At 41.6% G+C, this 22951-nt stretch overlaps 1 protein-coding gene across 3 annotated transcripts in view; it reads right to left on the bottom strand.

Moving 5' to 3' along the window:
* Positions 1-22951, bottom strand: part of Ccdc138 (coiled-coil domain containing 138) — an 83887-nt gene that overhangs the window by 2352 nt on the left and 58584 nt on the right. For 2 of the 3 annotated variants that reach the window (XM_048451760.3, XM_048451759.3), the window contains exon 14: positions 9998-10174. The exons of the other annotated variant lie outside the window; for it this stretch is intronic. In XM_048451760.3, coding sequence (XP_048307717.3) covers positions 9998-10174 — 177 coding nt within the window. The remainder of the gene's footprint in view (positions 1-9997; positions 10175-22951) is intronic. 3 annotated transcript variants of the gene reach the window in all.

The following is a 22951-nucleotide window of genomic DNA, read 5'->3' as shown; positions in this document are numbered from 1 at the left end:
CTATGTGAGAAGTGGATCAATGCCAACTTGGACTCTCACTCTTTCATCCTTAAACTTTAAGGCAAATCATCATTTGAAATGTGAAAGCATCCATTGGCTCTTGGGTGTCATACGGAGCGGGTTACTATCTAACACAAAGCACGTCTGAAAGAAGAGCGAACAGCGTTTCTTCAATAAGCGTCTGACTGGAAGCACAGTCTAGGTGACTGAAAATAAGAAGTTCCACTGAAGCAGTCAATTATTTTCTTTAAAACCCCCAATAACAATTCTGAGTGCTAGATAGGAAAGAACCCTTGAGCATAAAGGCTAAAGAGAGACAGGTTCACGACGGGTTGAAAACCTACGGATAAAAACGTTAAGGGATCATCGTGGAAAAGCAGGCAGAAAGGCTGTAAGGACCAGAGTACCAGGAGTTGGCTGAGAGACCGTGGTTCCTGGGCTTTCAGCATCTGAAGTCTCAGCGACATGACTGCCTCAGCATGGGCTGAACACGGACAACACGGACAACACGGACATACTAATGCGGAAGCGGGGAGGGGCCATGAGGATTCTGCCGTAGCTAAGAGTGCAGAGAGCGGGGAAACAGCCTTCTCCAGGGGACAGCACAGCAACTGGTAATTCATTACCAAATGGTCAGCCCTGAGGACATATGCATACATGTAACATTATACAGACTGAGCAGGTTGTATCCATGCATTTAGGTGTATGTGTGTGTTTATTTACATACATGTGTATATAACAACAATTAATAAAACTGGCACTGGATTTGAAAGAGAACAAGGAAGGGGACATAGAAGGGTTTGGAAGGAGAAAAGAGAAGGGGGCACGATGTAAATAGAATCAAATAATAATTTTTTTAATTTAAGTGTTCATATAGAATTATTTTATTTGAAAAATTAAAAGTTGAAAAAAGTAAAAAACTAAAAGTTGAAATTGAAAAAATTAAAATACTCAAAAAAGAAATTACAAACTTAGAAGAGAGAAAAGGAGAGATGGCTTTGCATACACTTGCCTTAAGACTGACACCACAGGTGGACGGTGGTGGAGCACCTTTAATCCCAGGACTAGGGCAGCAGAGACCAGCGGAGTTCGAGGTCAGCCTGGTCTACAGAGCGAGTTCAAGGACAGGCTTCAAAGCTACACAGAGAAACCCCGTCTCGAAAAACAAAAACAAAACAAAACAAAACAAAAAAGACTGAGTTCTTGGTTCCGATAGCCGGCCTGCAGCAGCTAAGACCGCAGGCAGGGACTCTTCTGACCAGCGAGGGGCTCTGAACCTGCGCAGGGGTAAGTGTGTGGACCGGTGAGGGGACACACAATATTCCCGCCATCCTTATCTCCCTGGCTACTCCAAAGGGGCAGCTTCCCCCAGCTAATCCCTCTCTCCTGCTATGCCATCCCAGCTTTTGGTCTCGAACCCCTCCCCTCCCCTCTCCCTTTTTCCGGGCTTAAATTCCTCCATCTCAGCCAGGGTGGGCACCACGGGTCTGGATAGGTGGTGAGTGCAAAGGGAAGGAAGTCCCTTTGTTCTAAAGCCTGCCTGCAGCTAGCTAAGACTGCAGGCAAAGTGATTCCTGGATAGCAAGGGTCACTAATCCAGTAGAAGAAGACCCAGCGGAGGGAAGAGCCATTGGAGAGCATCTGAAGGAAGAGATGGGCAGGCGCCAAGGCAAGAATTCCTCCAACAATCTGAAAAACAACATGAAATCACCAGATTCCAGCGATCTTACGACAGAAGGACTCGAACGCCCTATTCCGGAAGAAGTGGAAAACAGTGTCATTATGAAAGCAATAGAGTCTCTAAAACAGGGTATGAATAACTCACTTAAAGAAATAGAAGAGAAATATAACAAAAAAATGGAAGAAATGAGTAAAGAAATGGAAGACAAATATAACAAAAAGTTTGAAGAAATGAGTAAATTCGTAAATGATACCCTGGGAAACCAAGAAAAAGCAATCAAACAGGTAATGGAATCAGTGCAAGAATTGAAAACTGAAATGGAGGCAGTGAAGAAAACACAAACCGAGGGCCGGCTGGATATGGAAAATCTAGGTAAACGAACGGAGACTACAGAATCAAGCTTAACCAATAGAATACAAGAGATAGAAGAACGAATCTCAGATTATGAAGACACCATAGAGAAAATAAACGCCCTGACCAAAGAAAACAGCAAATCCAACAAATTCTCATCACAAAACATTCAGGAAATATGGGACATAATAAAAAAACCAAATCTAAGAATAATAGGAGTAGAAGAAGGAGAAGAATTGCAGATCAAAGGTCCAGAAGATATATTCAACAAAATTATAGAAGAAAACTTTCCCAACCTAAAGAGGGATATTCCTATGAAGGTGCAAGAAGCATACAGAACACCAAATAGACTGGATCAGAAAAAAACGTCCCCTCGCCATATAATAATCAAAACACAAAGCAGTCAGATTAAAGAAAGGATATTAAGAGCTGCAAAGGAAAAAGGTCAAGTAACCTATAAAGGTAAACCTATCAGACTTACACCAGACTTCTCTATAGAAACCATGAAAGCCAGAAGGTCCTGGATAGAGGTACTGCAGAAATTAAGAGACCATGGATGCAAGCCCAGACTACTTTACCCAGCCAAGCTTTCGTTCACTATCAACGGAGAAAACAAAATATTCCAGGATAAAAACAAATTTAAACAATATGTAACTACTAATCCAGCCTTACAGAGAATACTAGAAGGAAAATTACATCCCAAGGAATCCAACACTGCCAACACTGACTACAATAATTCAGACATCTAGCGACCCTTCACTAGCACAATTCAAAGAAGGAAAACACATACACTCTATTACCACCAAAAAAATGACTGGAGTCAACAACCAATGGTCATTAATATCTCTTAATATCAATGGACTCAATTCACCTATAAAGAGGCACAGACTTAGAGATTGGATACGAAAACAGGATCCAACATTCTGCTGTTTACAAGAAACACACCTCAACCGCAAAGACAGCCACCTACTCAGAGTAAAGGGTTGGGAAAAGGTCTTCCAAGCAAATAGACCTAAGAAACAAGCGGGTGTGGCCATTCTAATATCTAACAAAATCGACTTCAAACTAAAATCAATCAGAAGAGATGGAGATGGACATTTCATACTCATAACAGGAACAACTCATCAGGAAGAAGTCTCAATCCTGAATATCTATGCCCCTAATGTAAAGGCACCCACATATGTAAAAGAAACTCTTCTAGAACTCAAGGCAGTCATCAAACCACACACGCTAATAGTAGGAGACTTCAACACTCCTCTCTCACCGATGGACAGGTCAATCAGACAGAAACCAAACAGAGAATTAAGAAATTTATTGGAGGTATTGAATCAAATGGACTTAACAGACATCTATAGAACACTCCACCCAAATAGGAAAGAATATACCTTCTTCTCTGCAGTTCATGGAACCTTCTCGAAGATTGACCACATACTCGGCAACAAAGCAAACTCCCACAGATACAAAAAAATATTAGTAACCACCTGTGTCTTGTCAGATCACCATGGATTAAAATTAGAATTCAACAACAATGCTACCCCCAGGAAGTCAACAAACTCATGGAAGTTGAATAGTCAACTACTAAATCACCCCTGGGTCAAGGACGAAATTAAGAAAGAAATTAAAGTCTTCCTTGAATTTAATGAAAACAAAGACACAACATACTCAAACCTATGGGACACTATGAAAGCAGTGCTAAGAGGAAAGTTCATAGCACTAAGTGCCCACCTAAAGAAAACGGAGAAAGCACACATTGGAGACCTAACAGCACACTTGAAAGCTCTAGAAAAAAAAGAAGCTGATTCACCCAGGAGGAGTAGAAGACTGGAAATAATCAAACTGAGGGCTGAAATCAACAAAATAGAAACAGAGAAAACAATCCAAAGAATCAATGAATGAAAAAGCTGGTTCTTGGAGAAAATCAACAAGATTGACAAACCCCTATCCAAATTAATCAAACGGCAGAGAGAGCACATGCAAATTAATAGGATCAGAAATGAAAAGGGGGATATAACCACAGACTCAGAGGAAATTCAGAGAATCATTAGATCTTACTACGAAAGTTTATATGCCACAAAGTTGGAAAATGTAAAAGAAATGGACACTTTTTTAGATAAGTACCATATACCAAAGTTGAACCAAGAACAGGTGAATAATCTAAATAGACCTGTTAGTCGTGAAGAACTAGAAGCTGTTATCAGAAATCTCCCTACCAAAAAAAGTCCAGGACCAGATGGTCTCAATGCAGAATTCTACCAGAATTTCCAGGAAGAGCTAATTCCTATACTCCTTAATGTATTCCATAATATAGAAACAGAAGAGTCATTGCCAAACTCCTTTTATGAAGCTACAGTTACCTTAATACCAAAACCACACAAAGACACAACCAAGAAAGAGAATTACAGGCCAATCTCACTCATGAACATCGACGCGAAAATTCTCAATAAAATCCTGGCAAACCGAATCCAGGAACACATTAGAAAAATTATCCATTATGATCAAGTAGGCTTCATCCCAGAGATGCAGGGCTGGTTCAATATACGCAAATCTATCAATGTAATCCATCATATAAATAAACTGAAAGAAAAAAATCATATGATCATTTCATTGGATGCTGAAAAAGCATTTGACAAAATTCAACACCCATTTATGATAAAGGTGTTGGAGAGACTGGGGATACAAGGATCATACCTAAATATAATAAAAGCAATATACAGCAAGCCGACAGCTAACATCAAATTGAATGGAGAGAAACTCAAAGCCTTTCCACTAAAATCAGGAACACGACAAGGCTGTCCACTCTCTCCATACCTCTTCAATATAGTGCTTGAAGTTCTAGCAATAGCAATAAGACAACATAAGGAGATCAAGGGGACTCGAATAGGAAAGGATGAAGTTAAACTTTCGTTATTTGCTGACGATATGATAGTGTACATAAGTGACCCCAAAAACTCTACCAAAGAACTCCTACAGCTGATAAACACCTTTAGTAACGTGGCAGGATACAAGATCAACTCCAAAAAATCAGTGGCCCTCCTATACACGAAGGATAAAGAAGCTGAGAGGGAAATCAGAGAAACATCACCTTTCACGATAGCCACAAATAGCATAAAATATCTTGGGGTTACTCTAACCAAGGAAGTGAAAGACCTATTTGACAAGAACTTTAAGTCTTTGAAGAAAGAAATTGAGGAGGATACCAGAAAATGGAAAGATCTCCCTTGTTCTTGGATTGGGAGGATCAACATAGTAAAAATGGCAATTCTACCAAAAGCAATCTATAGATTCAATGCAATCCCCATCAATATCCCATCAAACTTCTTCACAGACCTTGTGAAAACAATAATCAAGTTTATTTGGAAAAACAAAAAACCCAGGATAGCCAAAACAATCTTATACAACAAAGGAACTTCAGGAGGCATTACCATCCCTGACTTCAAACTCTATTACAGAGCTACAGTATTGAAAACAGCTTGGTATTGGCATAAGAACAGAGAAGTCGACCTATGGAATCGAATAGAAGACCCGGATATTAACCCACAAACCTATGAGCACCTAATTTTTGACAAGGGAGCTAAAGGTATACAATGGAAGAAGGAAAGCATCTTTAACAAATGGTGCTGGCATAACTGGATGTCAACCTGTAGAAGGATGAAAGTAGATCCATACCTATCACCATGCACAAAACTCAGGTCCAAATGGATTAAAGACATCAACATTAATCCGTCCACTTTGAACCTGATAGAAGTGAAAGTGGGAAGTAGTCTACAAGATATAGGCACAGGAGGCCTCTTCCTAAGTAGGACCCCAGCAGCACAGACAATAAGAGAAACAATGAATAAATGGGATCTACTGAAACTGAGAAGCTTCTGTAAAGCAAAGGACACTGTCAGTAAGACAAAAAGGCTGCCTTCTGACTGGGAGAAGATCTTCACCAACCCCTCATCAGACAAAGGTCTGATCTCCAAAATATACAAAGAACTCAAGAAACTAGGCACTAAATCTCTAAATAACCCAATTAAAAAATGGGGTACTGAACTGAACAGAGAATTCACAACAGATGAACTTCGAATGGCCAGAAGACACTTAAGGTCATGCTCAACCTCCTTAGCGATCAGGGAAATGCAAATCAAAACAACTTTGAGATACCATCTTACACCTGTCAGAATAGCTAAAGTCAAAAACACCAATGATAGCCTATGCTAGAGAGGATGTGGGGTGAGGGGAACACTCATCCATTGTTGGTGGGAATGCAAACTTGTGCAGCCACTGTGGAAATCAGTGTGGCGGTTTCTCAGGAAACTGGGAGTCAACCTCCCTCAGGACCCAGCAATTCCACTCTTGGGAATTTACCCTAGAGATTCCCTAGCATACAACAAAAGCATTTGTTCAACTATGTTCATAGCAGCACTATTTGTAATAGCCAGAACCTGGAAACAGCCGAGGTGCCCCTCAATAGAAGAATGGTTAAAAAAGGTGTGGAACATATACACGTTAGAGTTTTACTCAGCGGTAAAAAATAATGACATCTTGAATTTTGCATGCAAATGGATGGAAATAGAAAACGCTTTACTGAGTGAGGTAAGCCAGACCCAAAAAGAGGAACACGGTATGTATTCACTCATAAGTGGATTCTAACCATAATTTAAAGGTATTTGAGCCTATTTTTCGTGATCCTAGAGAAGCTAAATAAGAAGACGATCCTGATGAAGATTATTTAGCTATCTGCCAGGAGGTAGGAAATAGTCAAGAGTCCCAGGTAACCTTGGGTGCATGGGGGGGGGTGGGAGGGTTGTTGGAAGGGGAGAGGGTTAGAGAGAAAGGAGTAGGGGAGGAATGGAGAAAGTTCGGTTGACCGGGATGGGGGGAAGGGAGGAAGGATGAATAAGGGATCAGGGAAGAATATATTTCAACTAAGGGAGTCATTTTAGGGTTTATAGGAAACTTGATTATATATGGGATCCCAGGTCCAAGGAGAGATCCTCAGATTGTTCTCTGGACAGAGGAGAGGGTGCCTGAACCGGCCTTGGCCCACAACCATACTGATGAATATTTTGCATGTCACCATAGAACCCTCATCTGGCGATGGATGGAGATGGAGGCGGAGAACCACGTTGGAACACTGGACCTAGCTCCCTAGGTCCAAATGAGAGGCAGAAGGAAAGAGATCGTGAGCAATGAAGGCAAGGGCACAGGAAACCTTCATCCGACGTTGGATGGCGATACAGATGGAGTCCCATATTGGAACACCGAACTGAGCACTCCACAGTCCAAATGAGGAACAGAATGATGAAGAAAATAAAAAAAGTAATCAGGACTGCGAGGGATGCGAGCACCCACTGATACAAGGGGACTGATATAATGGGAGTTCACCAAGGCCTGTTGGACTGGGACTGAACGAGGACATGATCCAGCCAGATTCTCTGAATGTGGCTGGCCCGGAGCCTTTTTGAAAAGCCGTTGACAATGACACTGGGACTTGCTTCCTCTGCATGTACTGGATTTTGGCGCTCCAGTCTGTTTGGACTCTCACCTTCCCTGGACCTGGAGGGAGGGGGGAGGAACTCGGGCTTCCCACAGGGCAGGAAACCCTGACTGCTCTGGGGGATGGAGAGGGAGGGGGAGAGGGAGTGGGGGGAGTGGGAGGGTGGTGGGAGGAGGGGCTGAAATGGAAACTTTTATAATTTAATAATAAAAAAAAAGACAAAAAAAAGACTGAGTTCTTATAAATCAACTAGAGAAGATGTACTTAGTATTTTTACTAATGAATACAACCTACCCCAATTATATGAGAGCATAATATATACAATCTCATTAAAAGTGAAATAATGAAATTTTCCCAAATTTGTTACCAAAAACCTTAAATGCACATATCTTTTTCCTTAGTAACTGTGCCTCTAAGAACCATCCAACAGAGAGGCACACAAAGGTAAGAAGCTGTATTTCACTTACTGTGTTTATTACAGGATAATATAAGAAAATACTGTTAGAGCACCATTAACTGGTACTGGCTAGTTAAGGAAGGTTGGGGGAAAATGAAACAATAACAAAAAAAACCACACAATGTCAAATTGTGGCCTTGAAAACAATTCACTCTTCAGTGAAAAGCCTCTGCAAATGGCTTTTTTTTCTAAATGCAAGTAAAGTTATTTCCCATAAAAGATATAAAACTATGATAGCTTTGCATTCATCTTGGTTTTTAAATCCATAAAATAACTTAAAAAAGACTTATGTGTTACTATCTTGAGACTGTACTGAGTTTTAAATTGTGTTTTTATTGTTTGAATTCCTGTAGGATGTAGTTCTTTGTAAATACTACTCAACTTAGTGTATATTATTCTTTAAATATGAATTTTAGCTATCCAATCAACACAGAGTAAAGTAGGAGGGGTAAAGTCATCATAATTATGCAATTTCTGAGAATTCCTGAGGTATTGATTTATTGTCCCTGAGTCTCAGAGAGCAACATGCCAGGAATTTGAACACCCTGAGAAACTTGTGCAGCAACTGTGGAAATCAGTGGAAATCCCCCCAAGACTGAAAACAGAACCACCCTGTCATCCTTCTACAGGACTAAGCCAACACACCGCAGAGCTATCTGTACATCCAAGCTTAGAGCTATCCTATGACAGTTGCCAGGAAACGGAAGCAGCCCTGATGTCCATCAATAAATGAATTAATAAAGAAAATACAGTAAACAGGCTAGATGACCCAGAGACGTAGGATTGAACCAAACATGGCTAGAGGGGAGAAAATGTCAACGTAATGATGTCTAACGATATTCTGCTACACAAACAAATTGGTGCCTAGCCCAATTGTCATCAGAGAGGCTTCATCCAGCAACTGATAGAAACAGGTGAAGACCCACAGCCAAACATTAGGTGGAACTCAGGAAATCCTGCAGAAGAGGGAGAGAAAGGATTATAGGAGCCAGAGGGGTCAAGGATACCACAAGAAAACTCACAGAATCAACTAATGTGGGCTCAGAGGGGCTCACAGAGACTGAACCAACAACCAGAGAGGCTGCAGGGGACTAACCTAGGCCCTCCGCATATGTGTTACGGTTGTGCAGCTTGGTCTCCTGTGGGACTCCTAACAGTGGGAGCAGGGACTGTGTCCAACTCTCTGACTTCTGGGACTCCTCTCCCCATATTGGGCTGCCTTGCTCAGCCTTAATACACGGGAGGTACACAGTCTGACTGCAGCTTGATATGCTAGGTTTCGTTGGGACTCACAGGAGAACTACCTTTTCCTACACAGAAACAGAGGAAAAGTGGATTAGGGGTGGGAGCAGAGGGGAATTGGGGGTGGGACTGGGAGGAGAAGAGGAGGGAAATTGTAATCAGGATGTAAAATAAATAAATTTTTTAAAAAAGAAAGAAAAAAAACTAGCCTAAGCTGTTTTTTTAAATTAAAAAAATTTGGCTGTTTTTTTAAAAAAGAAAAAAGAAAATGTGGTACGTAGATATACACAAGGGAATTTTACATAAAGAAAAATAAAATCATGATATTTTCAGAAAAAAGATGTAAATGGAATTATGTTATATGAAATAAGCCAGACTCAGAGACAAATATCACGTTGTTTCTCATACAGGGAACTTAACGTTTAGATTATATACATATGCATAGCTCTATCTTTACGTCTGTATTTGCAGAACATGACTGGAGAAGGAACCATAAGAGGGGGAGAGGAGATCCTAAGGGGTGGGCACATCAGAAGACATGTGGTAAGAGGTACTAACCGGAGGGCAGGGAGGAGGACAGCGGGGTGGGGAGCACACAGCAAAGTACGACACACACATTTCAAGAGACCACATAGAACCTCTTGTTCTGTGTGCCGACCTAAATAATAACTTCTGAAAACAGCCGCCATTTAAAAGCCGAAACAGTGTCTGGTGTGTAGAGTTAGCGTGTTGTGATTAGGAGGAACGAAAGTATCATTTCTTTCCATATATAAAGCACACTCACTTGATTCTACCGTCATCTGAAGCAGACTATCGATGACATTGGACAAGAGCCCTTTACTGGATATCCTCAAGTGTTTCAGTATCACCGGAACCGCTTGGTACTCCAAAAATAAGGTTTTTCCTTCATCTGTCTTCAAGTCCAAACAAAGGGAATCAAATGCTTGAGCTAGGTAGTCCACTAAAAATAACACAAATAACCACCTCTGTATCAGTTATTAAATCAGAAACACAAGAACCACCAAACACAAAGAACCACCGTTTTAATAAAATAAACATGTAAAAAAAAATTTAAATGACAAGAAATCACAAACTAAATTTAGATTCATCCCGTCACTGTTTTGTTAGAACTCAATGGGGAAGGAGAGGAAATTCATTTAGTGCTCACATCTTACTACTAAAATAATCAGTCCCGTTTTGTTTTTTATACTCAGAAAGAAAAATGATGATTAATATTAAATAGCACAGTAGCATATATTTCCATATTTGGTTGTAATTACATTTTCCCACAAACTTAAACAGAATCATATTTGTATCTTTAAAAAAGCTCCTAAGATCATATGTCTTATTGCTGACTTCCAAATGCTTCCCTATTTAAGATTGTAACTATACACAAATTTGCTCAGTGAGTTTTAAGCAAGGATTTCTGTCTCCTACTAAAGAGCAAATATATCATTCAAAGCCTGGGCTAAGCTCCAGTCCACTACATTTGGTGACTCCTCCATTATTATGAACAACAGCAAGATTTTACCAAGACCCGCACTAGAATGGCACTTTGAGATCAGAGTCCATAACCCCCTTTAAAATGTTCCACACGTGACTGGAGAGCCACTAAATCGAGAAAAGCACTAATTAGAATCAATGCAAGTAAAATATCAGAGATTTCCACCATTACATTTGGGTCATTACATTGACTCAGCAGATACCCCCATTATGACATTTACAATAGTTTTACACTGCTTTTAAATATGTAAAGTTTATTTTTCAAAATGTTCCTTCAGTAGATGATTCCAAGAAACAACAACAACAAAAAATCATGCTGCTCACATAACACTGAGTTACCTTTTTTGTTGTTCTTGTTTAAAAATCTATTTAAAGAAGGCTTAACAGAGTGTCTTGGACCTGTGTAGGATCAATCTTTCATAAAGCACACAGAGGTAAGTAGATCATTGTGAGTTCCAAGCCAGGTGGGGCTACATAGCCAGACCATCTTAAAAAATAAAAAATAAAAATTAAAGAAAAAAAGTGTCTTGGCCCCAAATTCATATGGCACTAAATGGAATGTGGTGCCAGGTATGAGCTACCTCCCTGAGTTGTTGGTTGGGGGTGGAAGGGGCTGGAGATCACTGGTACAGGCTACTGTCATTGCTCTTAGCTACCCCTCAGAACTAAAAGATAAGACAGACCCTAAGGCTGAAGACATCACACTTTCGCAGCAGAAAGTGGAGAACCCAAGCTGGCCCAAGGCTTCCTTGCTGGCTTTCTCAGGACTGGAAAGTGCCACTCAGGCTGATGGAGGAGAAACGTCAGTGTTATGCAGCTGTGAGACTTACGAGCTACAGTACCAACCTGCCAGGCAGGCTGTGCCCACTGGAGCAACAAAGGCAGGACTGTTATGTTCTCGGGAAGCCCAGTTCCCAGCTCCCATGTGGGGTGGCTCACGACCACCTGCAGCTCCAGTTTCATGAGATCCGACACCTCTGACTCTCACACGCACACACTCTCACATAGACACATATACAAAATTAAGAATAATAAAAGTAGATGGGCAGTGGTGGTGCACACCTTTAATCCCAGCACTCAGGAGGCAGAGGCAGGTGGCTCTCTGAGTTCAAGACCAGCCTGGTCTACAGAGTGAGTTTCAAGATAGGACAGCCGGGACTATACAGAGAAACCCTGTCTCAAAAACCAAGTAATAATAATAAAACTTTAAAATACGTAAGGAAGAATTTTGAGAAACTCTAATCTGTATCCATTTATAGTACATTATTTTTATTTCTTAAAGAGTTTAGTTCAAAGAACACTAATATCACTTTACTTAAATTTTTTACTTTAAGTAAAAACAACAACAACAAAACCCTCTGCAAACAAATGCATATTAAGCAAAGTTGCAAGTGCTGTTCAGGTGTGCCTGGCTCTCAACTTCATGTGTGCATGTGCTTACCTGTTGATGTGCCTGCTGAGGACATTGACGTTAGGTGTCTTTCCTTATTTTTGAAATTAAAATATACATCATTTTCCCTTTCTCATTCCTTCCTCCACCTCTGCCTATGTGCAACCCTGCTCTCAAATTCATGGCCTCAGGCCTCTTTTTCTTAAATTGTTTTGAGCCAGGGGCTCTCACTGAGCTTGAATCTCGACATAATGGCTAGAGGTGGGCAGTGAGTCCAGGCGTTGCATGTGTCTCCAGCCCTCAGTGCTGGGGTTAGAGAGGGGCACTGCTATGCCTGGCTTCCATACTCATGTAAGAGACCTACACTCAGGTCCTTATGCCTACCCAGAAGACACGTTTGCCACCAAGTCACCTCCCTGGCCCAAACTTTTTTAAAAAGCAACAACTCAGAATAGACAAATCCTGATTTCTTCACAGGAACAAGTTTTACAACAGTGCCCCCTACTGCATTTAAAATTACTTGCAACAGCTCACATGGTTAAGTGTATTGACTGTTGCAGGGTTGTTGAGAAAGGGTTTTCTAACTGTATAAACTCTGCCTGGTCTGGAACATCACGTGTAGGTCAAGCTAGCTTAAGTTTGCCTTAGTTCTCTTCCCTTGGCTTCCCTAGTGATGATTATATGTGCTCATCCTGCATCCTGCTTCGTGTACTTTTTTTTAATTTTTAATTTACAAGCCTAAAAGGTTATCCTCTATCCCCCTTCCCCAGTCTCTCTCTAATCTTACTGATCTTTTTGCTTATAGATTATGGTTTCCTATTTTGTATTTTTATGGGTTTTGTATGTGTGTGTGCATTTGTGTTTCTTACGTTTTTTTTTCTTTCTTTTTTAAAATTCTGGTTAGTTTTGTCTGTTTTCTAAAAAGAAAAACAAGTCATGGAGTGGGATGAGTGTGGAGTGGGAAGGATCTTAGAGGAGGTAAGGAAGGGTAAACCACGATCAGAATATAATATATGAAAAACATGTTTTCAGTTTTTAAAAATGCGGGAAAGAGTTGTCCCTTAACAGTCACAGTAGAAAAATAGCATTTGGTTATTTTTTCTAAAGTGGCTTGGCCTTGCTATTATGTGAGGAGCTGAGGGATTATGCATGAGTGTGGGTGCCTGCGGAGGCCAGAAAGGGTGCGACCCTCTGGAACTGGAGTCGCAGAGCTGTGAGCTACTCCACATGGCTGCTGGGAGCCAAACTGGTCCTCTGCTAGGGCAGCAAGTGCTCTTAGCCGCTGAGCACCTATAGAGCGGCCTTAGCCTTAGAAAGATAAATCAAAGGCTTTCCAAACATCTCAGCCACCGCATCAAAACTAACGAGAGCTAGAGTTAGCTCACTGGTTAACAGCACTGATTGCTCTTGCAGAGGACCTGACCTGAATTCAGCTCCCAGCACCCATGTCAGGTGGCTCACAACCACCTCTACCTCCAGTTCCAGGGGCTCCAATGTCCTCTTTTGGACTCCAAGGGCCTGGCGGTGTTCAATCCAGATGTCAGCTGAGACAGGAAAAATTACTGAAAGCCTTGGTTGCGGGGGGAGGACTAGGTCCCAATGAGCACTCTGAGCTCCACATGGTGAATGTGGACTACAGCAAACTGGATAGAGAGCCCCGTTCCCAAACCACATCCTTCACCATGAAGCTGCTTACAGTGAAGGCAGTTCCGAGGCCACCACAAGCTTCCATTTAAAAGAAAGTATTTTGCCTCTGAACACAGGAAATCATGTTGACATTTTAGAGTTTATTACACTGATCAATAAAAGTCTGAAAGTTGGGAAAACTGTAGTATGAAGAACATTTATAAGGCTGGGCACTGGAAAGACAGCACAGTGGTAAGTAAATAAAAGAAGTAGGTAAATGTGCTACATTGCAAGGTTGTTTTTCTTTTTCTAATAAGGTCCTGGCATTCAAGCAAATCTTTGCATTCTTTACCAAAACCCAATATGTTTATTTTAATCTAGTTTTTCTTCATTTAGTCTACTTGGAGATTTAAAGGGGGGAGGGACTCTCTGCAGCAACACTTATGAAAAAGGAGCTCTGTTGCACACCTCTAACCCTTGCCTAACCTGGAGGCTTGGCCACAGCACAGTAAAAATGCCATGCAGACAGCCACCCAGCCTCACGCACTCACGAGTCTTCTGGAAGAAGACCCAAAATAAATTCCATGATGAGAGGCCAATGGGGAACAAGGAAGATCAGTCCAGAAGAGAGGTGGCTGAGCCCAGGCCCAAATTTCCAATGCAAGGATCTCTAAGTTAGCCAATTGAATTCATTTTTTAAATATTTTGTTTTGCTTTCTTTTCTGCGTATGTGTGCTCTTGCATGCAAGAGCAGCAAGTACTCTTAAATGCTCAGCCACCTTTCCAGCCCCATATATGCTGTTTTAAGTCACTAATTGCTTGGTATTTTATTAGACAGCAAAAGACTGCTAATGAATCTAACTTAATTGTGATCTCAAGTAAAACCAATTCCTAAATAAATTAATAAGCAATGTTTATTGCTAATGGTAAAAGCTAGCTAATTAAGAATTTACTATATGATAAACTTTTGCTGAATTTTTACATTAACTCTTTCATTTAAGCTTTAAAAAGTAAACTGTGAACTAGGCCAGTGCTCGGGAGGATGAGGGAAGAGGATCTGGAGCTCCAGGTGAGCCTTGACACAAAATGACACGTCTCAACCCCACATCTACACATACAGTGATGGAAACAGAAAGCAAGTGATCTGCCCCACGTCACAAAGTCGTGAGGCTCAGGTTAAAAGTTGTTTGTGGGGCTGGAGGGGTGGCTCAGCAGCTAAGAGCACTTGCAGAGGACCCAGGTTTAGTTCCCAGCCCCCTCACGGCAGTTCACAGCCTGTTGTGGAAATTACTTAACTATGTAAAGATGTGTTACATTTGTTTGTGCTTCATTGGTTTAATGATGTAAGGATGTTTTACACTTATTTATGCTGTATTTGTTTAATTATGAAAAAATGTATTGCTGTTTCACCTTGCCTGTCTAAGGCACCTTATTGGTCTAATAAAAAGCTGAAAGCCAGTAGGTAGGGAGAAGAGTGATAGGCAGTGCTGGTGGGCAGAGAGAATAAATAGGAGGAGGAAAATAGAAAAGAGAAAAAGAGAGAAAAGAATGAGGGAGAAAGAAAGGGTCATGCCCAGGGCCAGAGGCCAGGCAGAGATGAAGACAGAAAGAAACTAAGAGACTCAGAAAAATAGGTAAAAAGCCTCAAGGCAAAACATAGATAAACAGAAACAGATTAAAATAAGAACTAAAATAAGGCTAAGCATCCATAACATAACAAAAGTCTCTGTGTCATGATTTGAAAGCTGGTTGGTGGCCACAAAACAGAAAGCCTAGCACACACAAGTGCTCGCAACTCCAGGTCCAGGGGATCCAATGCCCTCTTCGAACCACATAGGCACCAGGCTTGTACCTGGTGCACATATATGTATACAAACACAGCGTTCATATATCCAATAAAAATAAATCGTTTTGAAACCATAAAAGACAAAGGATTGATGTTATTTTAAAATAGTAAGAGAAATAATCTAGCATAAAATAGATCAAGGATATCGACAGAAAAAAATCTAAAAAAGAGAAACTGCAATTCACACACACACACACACACACAAAACAGTTAGGTTGGGAATGGTGTCACACACTGTTAAATTCCAGCACTCAGCAAGCAGAGGCAAGAAAACATCTGTGAGTTCCAGGCTAGCCTAATCTACATAGCAAGTTCCAGTCTACTGAGCGCTACATCTCAAATGAGACCCCATCTCAAAAATAAAACAAAACAAAACATTATATGAATCCATATTTTCATTAAATAAGTCTGGCAAATATTAAGAAGTCAGTAACCCAATATGCTGGAACAGATGGTTCAAGAAATGGCAGCACATACGTGCACAAACACATGTACATATAGGTATACTCACACCCCCCCTAGACACACATGCATACATATACACCACACACACAAGAGCTGAAAAGATGTAACAGCCGCACTCTCTTGAGAAAGACTCAGTGTCTGCTGAAGGTAGAATGACACGGCCTTCAATATGTCAGTGTCATGTTGGTGAGTCTCCTGTACGTCTTAAACTTGCTAAGGGATGTGTATGCTAACATTTGCAGTGACAAAAATGGAAAATGAGTGAAACATCCCACTGGTAGCATGATCAAGTGATGACTGGCTACAAAGTTTTAAAAGCGAAACAGAATATTTTAAAAATAATGGATTCGGTCTATTTGTATGGATCTGGAAGTTAAGTAGAATAAATTTGTGATTAAAAGATAAGTAAATCTCAGCATGGATGGGGGGGTGAGTTAAATAATCCCACATCTAGGTGAAGAAGATTGGCAGCTGAAGGAGAGGATGAGGCCCCAGAGGATACTCATGTTCCAGTAGATGGCGCTACATCCAAGCATACACAGGCCACACTATGTGAAGTTAGGAGAGTGGGAGATGTATAGGGGAAAACTTGGAAATGAGGGAATAGAGAACAGATTTAATAAGAAGACTCTACAGGGGTGGGGAGGAGAGCTAAGGAGTCACTGAGAGCTCATAGCTGCTGTAGGAGGGAAGAATCAGTTTTCTTTGAGGAGTGGCCCCACTAGTAGGCTGACCATGTCTCAGTGGGTTACTCCACACCCATGCACATATGGGCATTTCTATTCAAATTCTCTCTCTCTCTCTCTCTCTCTCTCTCTCTCTCTCTCTCTCTCTCTCTCCCTCCCTCCCTCCCTCTCCCTCTCTCTCTCTCTCTCTCTTTCTCTCTCTCTCTCTCTCTCTGTGTGTGTGTGTGTGAGCTTCTAGAACCTTTCTTTTCCTCCACCTTCTTTTTCTTTGTTCACGTCTGCAGAATAGCTTATGACCATTCAGTGGCCTGCAGTGGGAGCTGCAGACCAGTCCTCAGTGGACAGCTGGGCACTCCAGTCTTCAGTAGAGATCTGTTGGATAGGCACAGAGAGTACCTGCACACCTTCTGACCAGCCTGACATCACTGGGCAGCAGTGAACTCAGGAGCTGGCACAGTTCATTCACCCCCAAATTCCTCCACGGCACAGACCTTTTCAGCAGTGGCTTGCCTTTTCCTTCATCTCCTCGGGGTCTCTGCAGAAGTAGATTGGGCATGGTCCCCCACGGGTGCTCACAGGAGATGGTGCAAGCACAGAACTTCCAGGTTTCACCACATCAGACACACTGAGGAAGCTCCCTCTGTTGTTGCCTGGGTAGCAATGTGCACACACTGCAGAGCAGAATCTGTGTTACACGGAGCATGGTAGGCAGGTTGGCATAAGATGCCTCTATGAGGGGTTGGTAGTCAGCCCTAGGATCCATCACCACCAAAAGACGAGGCTCCCTAAAGCCTGCTGGGATCTGACTAGTGAAAGTCCCAGGAGTAAAGCCACCAGCAATGGGAGCGGCTCCTGTGGTGCAGCAAACATCTGCATGTCCTGCTGGCCAGGGCTTCTGAGAGGATGACGAAAGCATCCACAGAAAAAGACAGCTCAAGGCGCAACAAACTTCTCCCAGGGCCTCTTCAGATTTGTGCTGCAGAGACCATCCCTTCCCTTTGGGGATGCCCCATATGGAGTTCAAGGTTGGTGCCACCTAAACTGGGTTCCTGTGGCAGGAATCAGGACATCCACTTCCTTCATCTGCAGAACATCACGGACTCTGGACATTGTGTGCATGTCCCTTTATTTACAATGGGAAGTCAAAAACAACACTGTATGGACCTGCCCTTGGCAGCATGATAGGCAATTCTAACTATTTTACAAAGAGAACATGAGGTGAAAAGGAGGGAGGGGTTTAGAAGAGGTGAGGGTGGGACCATGGAGAAAGGGAATGAGTGGAGGATATAATCAAGGTACATTTTATACATGTATGGACGTTTTAAAGAATTTTAAAAACTCAAGAAAAAGATAAACATATGGATGTGCTTAAAAACAGAGGAAGTTGTAGAAGCCATGAATTAGGCAGTTAATTACACGCCTTCTGGAGTAGCACACGCCTTTTATTCATGACTACCAGCATTACAATCAATAGATGACTCAAATATACGCCCATAGAGCTACAACTCCCATGTTGGCAAAGATGCCAACATACATATTAAAGACAGCTTCTTCAACAAATGTGCCACAAAACTGGCCCATTTCTTCCATATCCATATATAGAAGAATGAAATTCGATCTTTTTCTCTCATCCTGTAACAAAAAATCAACTCCAAATGAAAATACCTTAATGCAAGACCCAAAACTCAAACTGTGAGAGAAGAAGGTAGCGCAAACACTTCGAGATGTAGGCGTGGGCAACAACTTTTGGAAAAGGACGCCAACAGTTGAGAAATGCAATTTCACTGCTTCAAAGGTGTCTGCATAGTAAGCCCACTAAGATTCCTATTGAATGGAAAGAACCTTCAACTGCACACTTCACAGAGGATATCTACAAAGAACTCAACACCTCAAAAATGAAGCTACAAGGAATCAAAAAATCCAGTCAATAAATGGGCTCAAGAAAAGAACAGTCAGTTCTCAAAAAAGATGAAACCCACGTGGCCAAAAACATGAAAAAATATTCAATTTTACTAGCCGTCAGAGAAATGCAAATTAGAACTACAAGGAGATTCCCTCCCACCCTAACCAGAATGGCAGTCCTTAAGAAAACAACTGTAGCACTTGGCAGTGGTGGCACACGCCTTTAACCCCAGCACTCAGGAGGCAGAGGTAGGCAGATCTCTGTGAGTTCCAGGTCAGCCTTGCCTACAGAGTGTGTTCCAGGACAGCCAGGGATGGAGAAAAATCTGTCTCAAAGAGAGAGAGAAAGAGAGAGAGAGAGAGAGAGAGAGAGAGAGAGAGAGAGAGAGAGAGACCGATGTAACACGAGAGGCCGGCTTGCTGGGGTTTCTATCCCACCCAGTACCCCGCAACCAGCATACCCCAAGGAAAAATCAATCATACAGTGATCTCTGTAAGTTATAAAGCTGATTGGCCCATTAAGTCAGGCTACTTATTAGCTCTTATAACTTATGTTACCCCATTATCCTTATCTACGTTAGCCACATGGCTCAGTACCTTTTCCAGCGGGGCAGCTTACATCTTTCCTCTCCGGTGGTCTGGGCAGAACTGTGGAGGGAGCTTCCTGCTTTCCAGAATACTCCCAGTCTCTTTGCTCCACCTCTACTTCCTGTCTGACTTTCCCGCCTATACTGCCTGCCTGGCCAATCAGCGTTTTATTAAAATATGATTGACAGAATACAGACAATTCTCCCACACCAGACCGAGACCATGAAGCAAAAAATGGCAAGAACAGGGGATGGAGGGAGGGAACCCCTATGTACACTGCTTGTGGAAATGTAAACCAGGCTAACTTCTGTGAAAATTAGTTTGGAGGTGTCTCAAAAAATTAAAAGTAGATCTACTCTGTGGCCCAGCTACCCCACTCCTGTGAATTCCCCCAGAGGGTCCAAGTGAACACATCACAGAGACACTTGCACAGCAAGGGTTCACTATAACACTGTGCGCAAAAGCTAAGTTATGGAGCCAACCTGGGTGTGTCCAGGAGTGGATAGAGAACAGGTGATAGATATGCATAATGGAGTTTTATTTGGTCATTAAAAAAAAGAACAAAACTGTCATTTGTAGGAAAATGTATGCAACTGGAAATTATGAAATTAAGTCGGTCAGGCCTCAGAAAGACAAAGGCAGCATGTTTTCTCTTATTTGTGGGTTCTGGGTTTGAGATAGATATATAAAATCATATGTATATATAAAGCATGGCAATAAAAGCAGGACTGTCTGACATGCTCAAAGGACGTTACATATTGGTTTATAATGTCTTTATGGAACAGTACTGTGTGCAATGAAAACATGGCAATAACCATAAAGGAGTCTCTCCAGTGGCACTGCCTGTAATCTGAAATTAAGATTGCATCAGAAATTAAGCTTCCCAGAGTCATCACCCACTAGGGTGAGCTAACCTCACCCACACTCCTGTAAGCGATCCCAGTAAACTCATCGGTTCACCAGTCTAAAAGAAATCATCGTTAATGTGTGTTCAATGCTTTGAACTTTTCTAAGGGAAAAAAATCTTACATATTTTCATATCTCTAAACTTATCGCAGACCTGACTGTTACTATATCCTGTCACTCCAAAAGGCTTCCTCAAACCTTTCATAATTTCTCCTTCTATCAACAAGTCAAACCCCAAGCAATCATTAAAGGTTTATGTAACAGGAAGGGGAGAAGTGATGTAATTATATACTTTAATTTTAAAAACTGCTAATGTTTCTGCCCTGCCTACATTTTCTGTCTGTCCAGGCTATACTATCACTATTACAAGCTATTTGTATTTTTACAGTATTGAATACTGTATTAAGTATTTAATATTTAAGTAATCATATTCACTGCATTTTTAGCTTCTTTCACTTGACATAATTATTTTTAGACTCATTTGTGTCATGGTTATATCAGTAGTTTCTGCCTCTTATTGCTGAGCAGTATTCCTCTGTGGCTAGAACATTGTTTCCTCCCTTCTGACGGACACCCGAACTGTTTTCAGGCTTGGAGGCAGTACAAATGAAGCTGCTCCGGACAAATGGCATACAGGTTTGTGAGTAGCACACACATGCTTCCTTTCTCTTGGGAAAACACACGAGAGTAGAATGGGTGAGACATGTTACACTTGATGTGTTACAGTGAGACATGTTTAATTTTCAGTAATCTACCCAACTATTCTGTGAGGAATCCCATGATTCCACACTGCTACAGGCAGCAGCACGAGTTCCAGGGTGCGTGACATCGCCAGTCAGTTAGCCCGGCAGTGACCCCTATGAAGCCACGATGTGTATTCATTCACTGCTCTTTGCTGTGGGTGGGATGTGACCAGCTGCTTTGAGCTCCTGTTGTCTTGACTTCACCATCATGACGGATTAGGACCACACTTGGGCTGTGAGCTGAAATGAGCCTTTCCCCTTAAGTTACTCTGTCAGGACATCTAATCACAGAACATCTAATGTTAATATTGATCACACTGCGGTTGAAGTTGGAAGTTCTCAAGAATGATGACGTGTGCATCTTCGCTCTTCAGGTCTTCTTTAGTGAGGGTTCTGTCTAAACACTTTCCCCATTTAAACTGGGTTATCTTCTTATGCATCAAGGCCTTTCTCAGACAAACAATTCACAAGTGATTTCAGTCTGTAACTCAGATTTCCACAAACACTGTGTTTTGAAAACACAAACTTTAAGGTGGGGAAGATGGCTCAGTTGGTACCAGCTTGAGGACCTGTAATTGGGTTCCCTGCACCCACGTAAAAAGCCAGGAACAGCAGCTCATGACTACAAGTCTCATCTCCAGGAAGGATATATAGGAAGATCCCTAGGGTTTGAGGGCCAGCCAGTCTAGCCAAAACAGCAAGCTATCAGCTCAACCAGAGAGGCCATCTCAAAAACTGAGGTAGAAAGTGACTGAGGGAGACATTCATTGTTGACCTTTGGCCTCCACATATATATATATATATACATGAAAATATAATTAAAGGTCAAAATTTTGAATTTTTTAAATGTATTTATTTTGTATATGTAGGTGTGTGCCCACTGTGGAGGCCAGAAGAAAGTTACAGATCCCCTTGTCACTGGAGTCACAGACAGTTGTGAGCCGCCCGATGTGCATGCTGGGAACCAAATCTAGGTCCTCTGCAAGAGCAGCCAAGTGCTCTTCATGGCTGAGCCATCTCTCCAGCCCCCAAATTTTTAATTTTGACAAAGTCAAATTCTTTTCCTAAATCAAGACTATTATGGCCTGTTTAAGATAATTTTTCTTGATGTGTTGGCACACACCTATAATCCCCATACTCGAGAGGCTTTCCGTAATCATGAGATTGCCCTGAATTGTGTAGTAAATTCAAGGCCACCCTTGGCTACACAGAAAATCTGAAGCTAGTCTGGGTTATATAACACCCTATATCAAATAGAAGAAAAAAATTTTTATGCCAAATCCAAGCTTAGTAACATAACCTCATATGTTTTCTTCCTGAAGTTTATAGTTCTAGCTTTTCAGTTTCAGTTTGCGTGCTATTTTGAGGTTTTTGTTGTATGTGAAGGCAGAAGCTCGTTTCCCACCCCTCCCGGCCACCATCCACATATGACATACTTCACTCTAGGCCGTCTTCAGAAAGGACTATTCCTGGCCATACTGAACTGTTTGGACGACTTACTGAAAATAAGTTTGCCATAATGTGTAGGTCTGTTTCAGATGATCCACTCTGCCCTACTGAGTCTGGCTTTTCACCAATACCATACTCGTTTAAAGTCAGGTAGAATAAAACAAATCTGTGTTAAAAGACTCTAAACCCAAAAGGTTTCTGTATGGACTTTGAAATCTGCTTATCAGTTTCTAACTAAGAACTTAACATCATTCTGATCACTAGGAAGCCACAGTCACCATGTGGAAAGAACTGACACCTTGATACTAATTTTCCTGGGTAGTGGTGGCTCATGCCTTTAATTCTAACACTTGGGAGGCAGAGGCAGGTGGATTTCTGTCTGCTCAAGTCCAGCCTGGTATACAGAGAGTGTTCCAGACAGCCAGGGAAACAGAGAGAAACCCTGTCTCAAAAAACAAGAACAAAATCCATTAAACTTCATGACCACACACATGAACAAAGTGTGTCTGCCTAGTTTCTACATGTGTGACCTTTGGTTTCCCTCCAGTTTTACAGTTTCAGTGTACAATCTACCTCATTTGGTATCTTTTGTCTCTCACGTTTATAAACACTTCATTTTTGTTGTTGTTGTTCT

The sequence above is a fragment of the Myodes glareolus genome, chromosome 18, assembly GCF_982192425.1.
Source record: "Myodes glareolus chromosome 18, mMyoGla1.1, whole genome shotgun sequence".
Classification (NCBI taxonomy): domain Eukaryota; kingdom Metazoa; phylum Chordata; class Mammalia; order Rodentia; family Cricetidae; genus Myodes; species Myodes glareolus.
The sequence above is the reverse complement of the archived record's forward strand: the minus strand, read 5'-3'. Positions and strand labels throughout refer to the sequence as shown.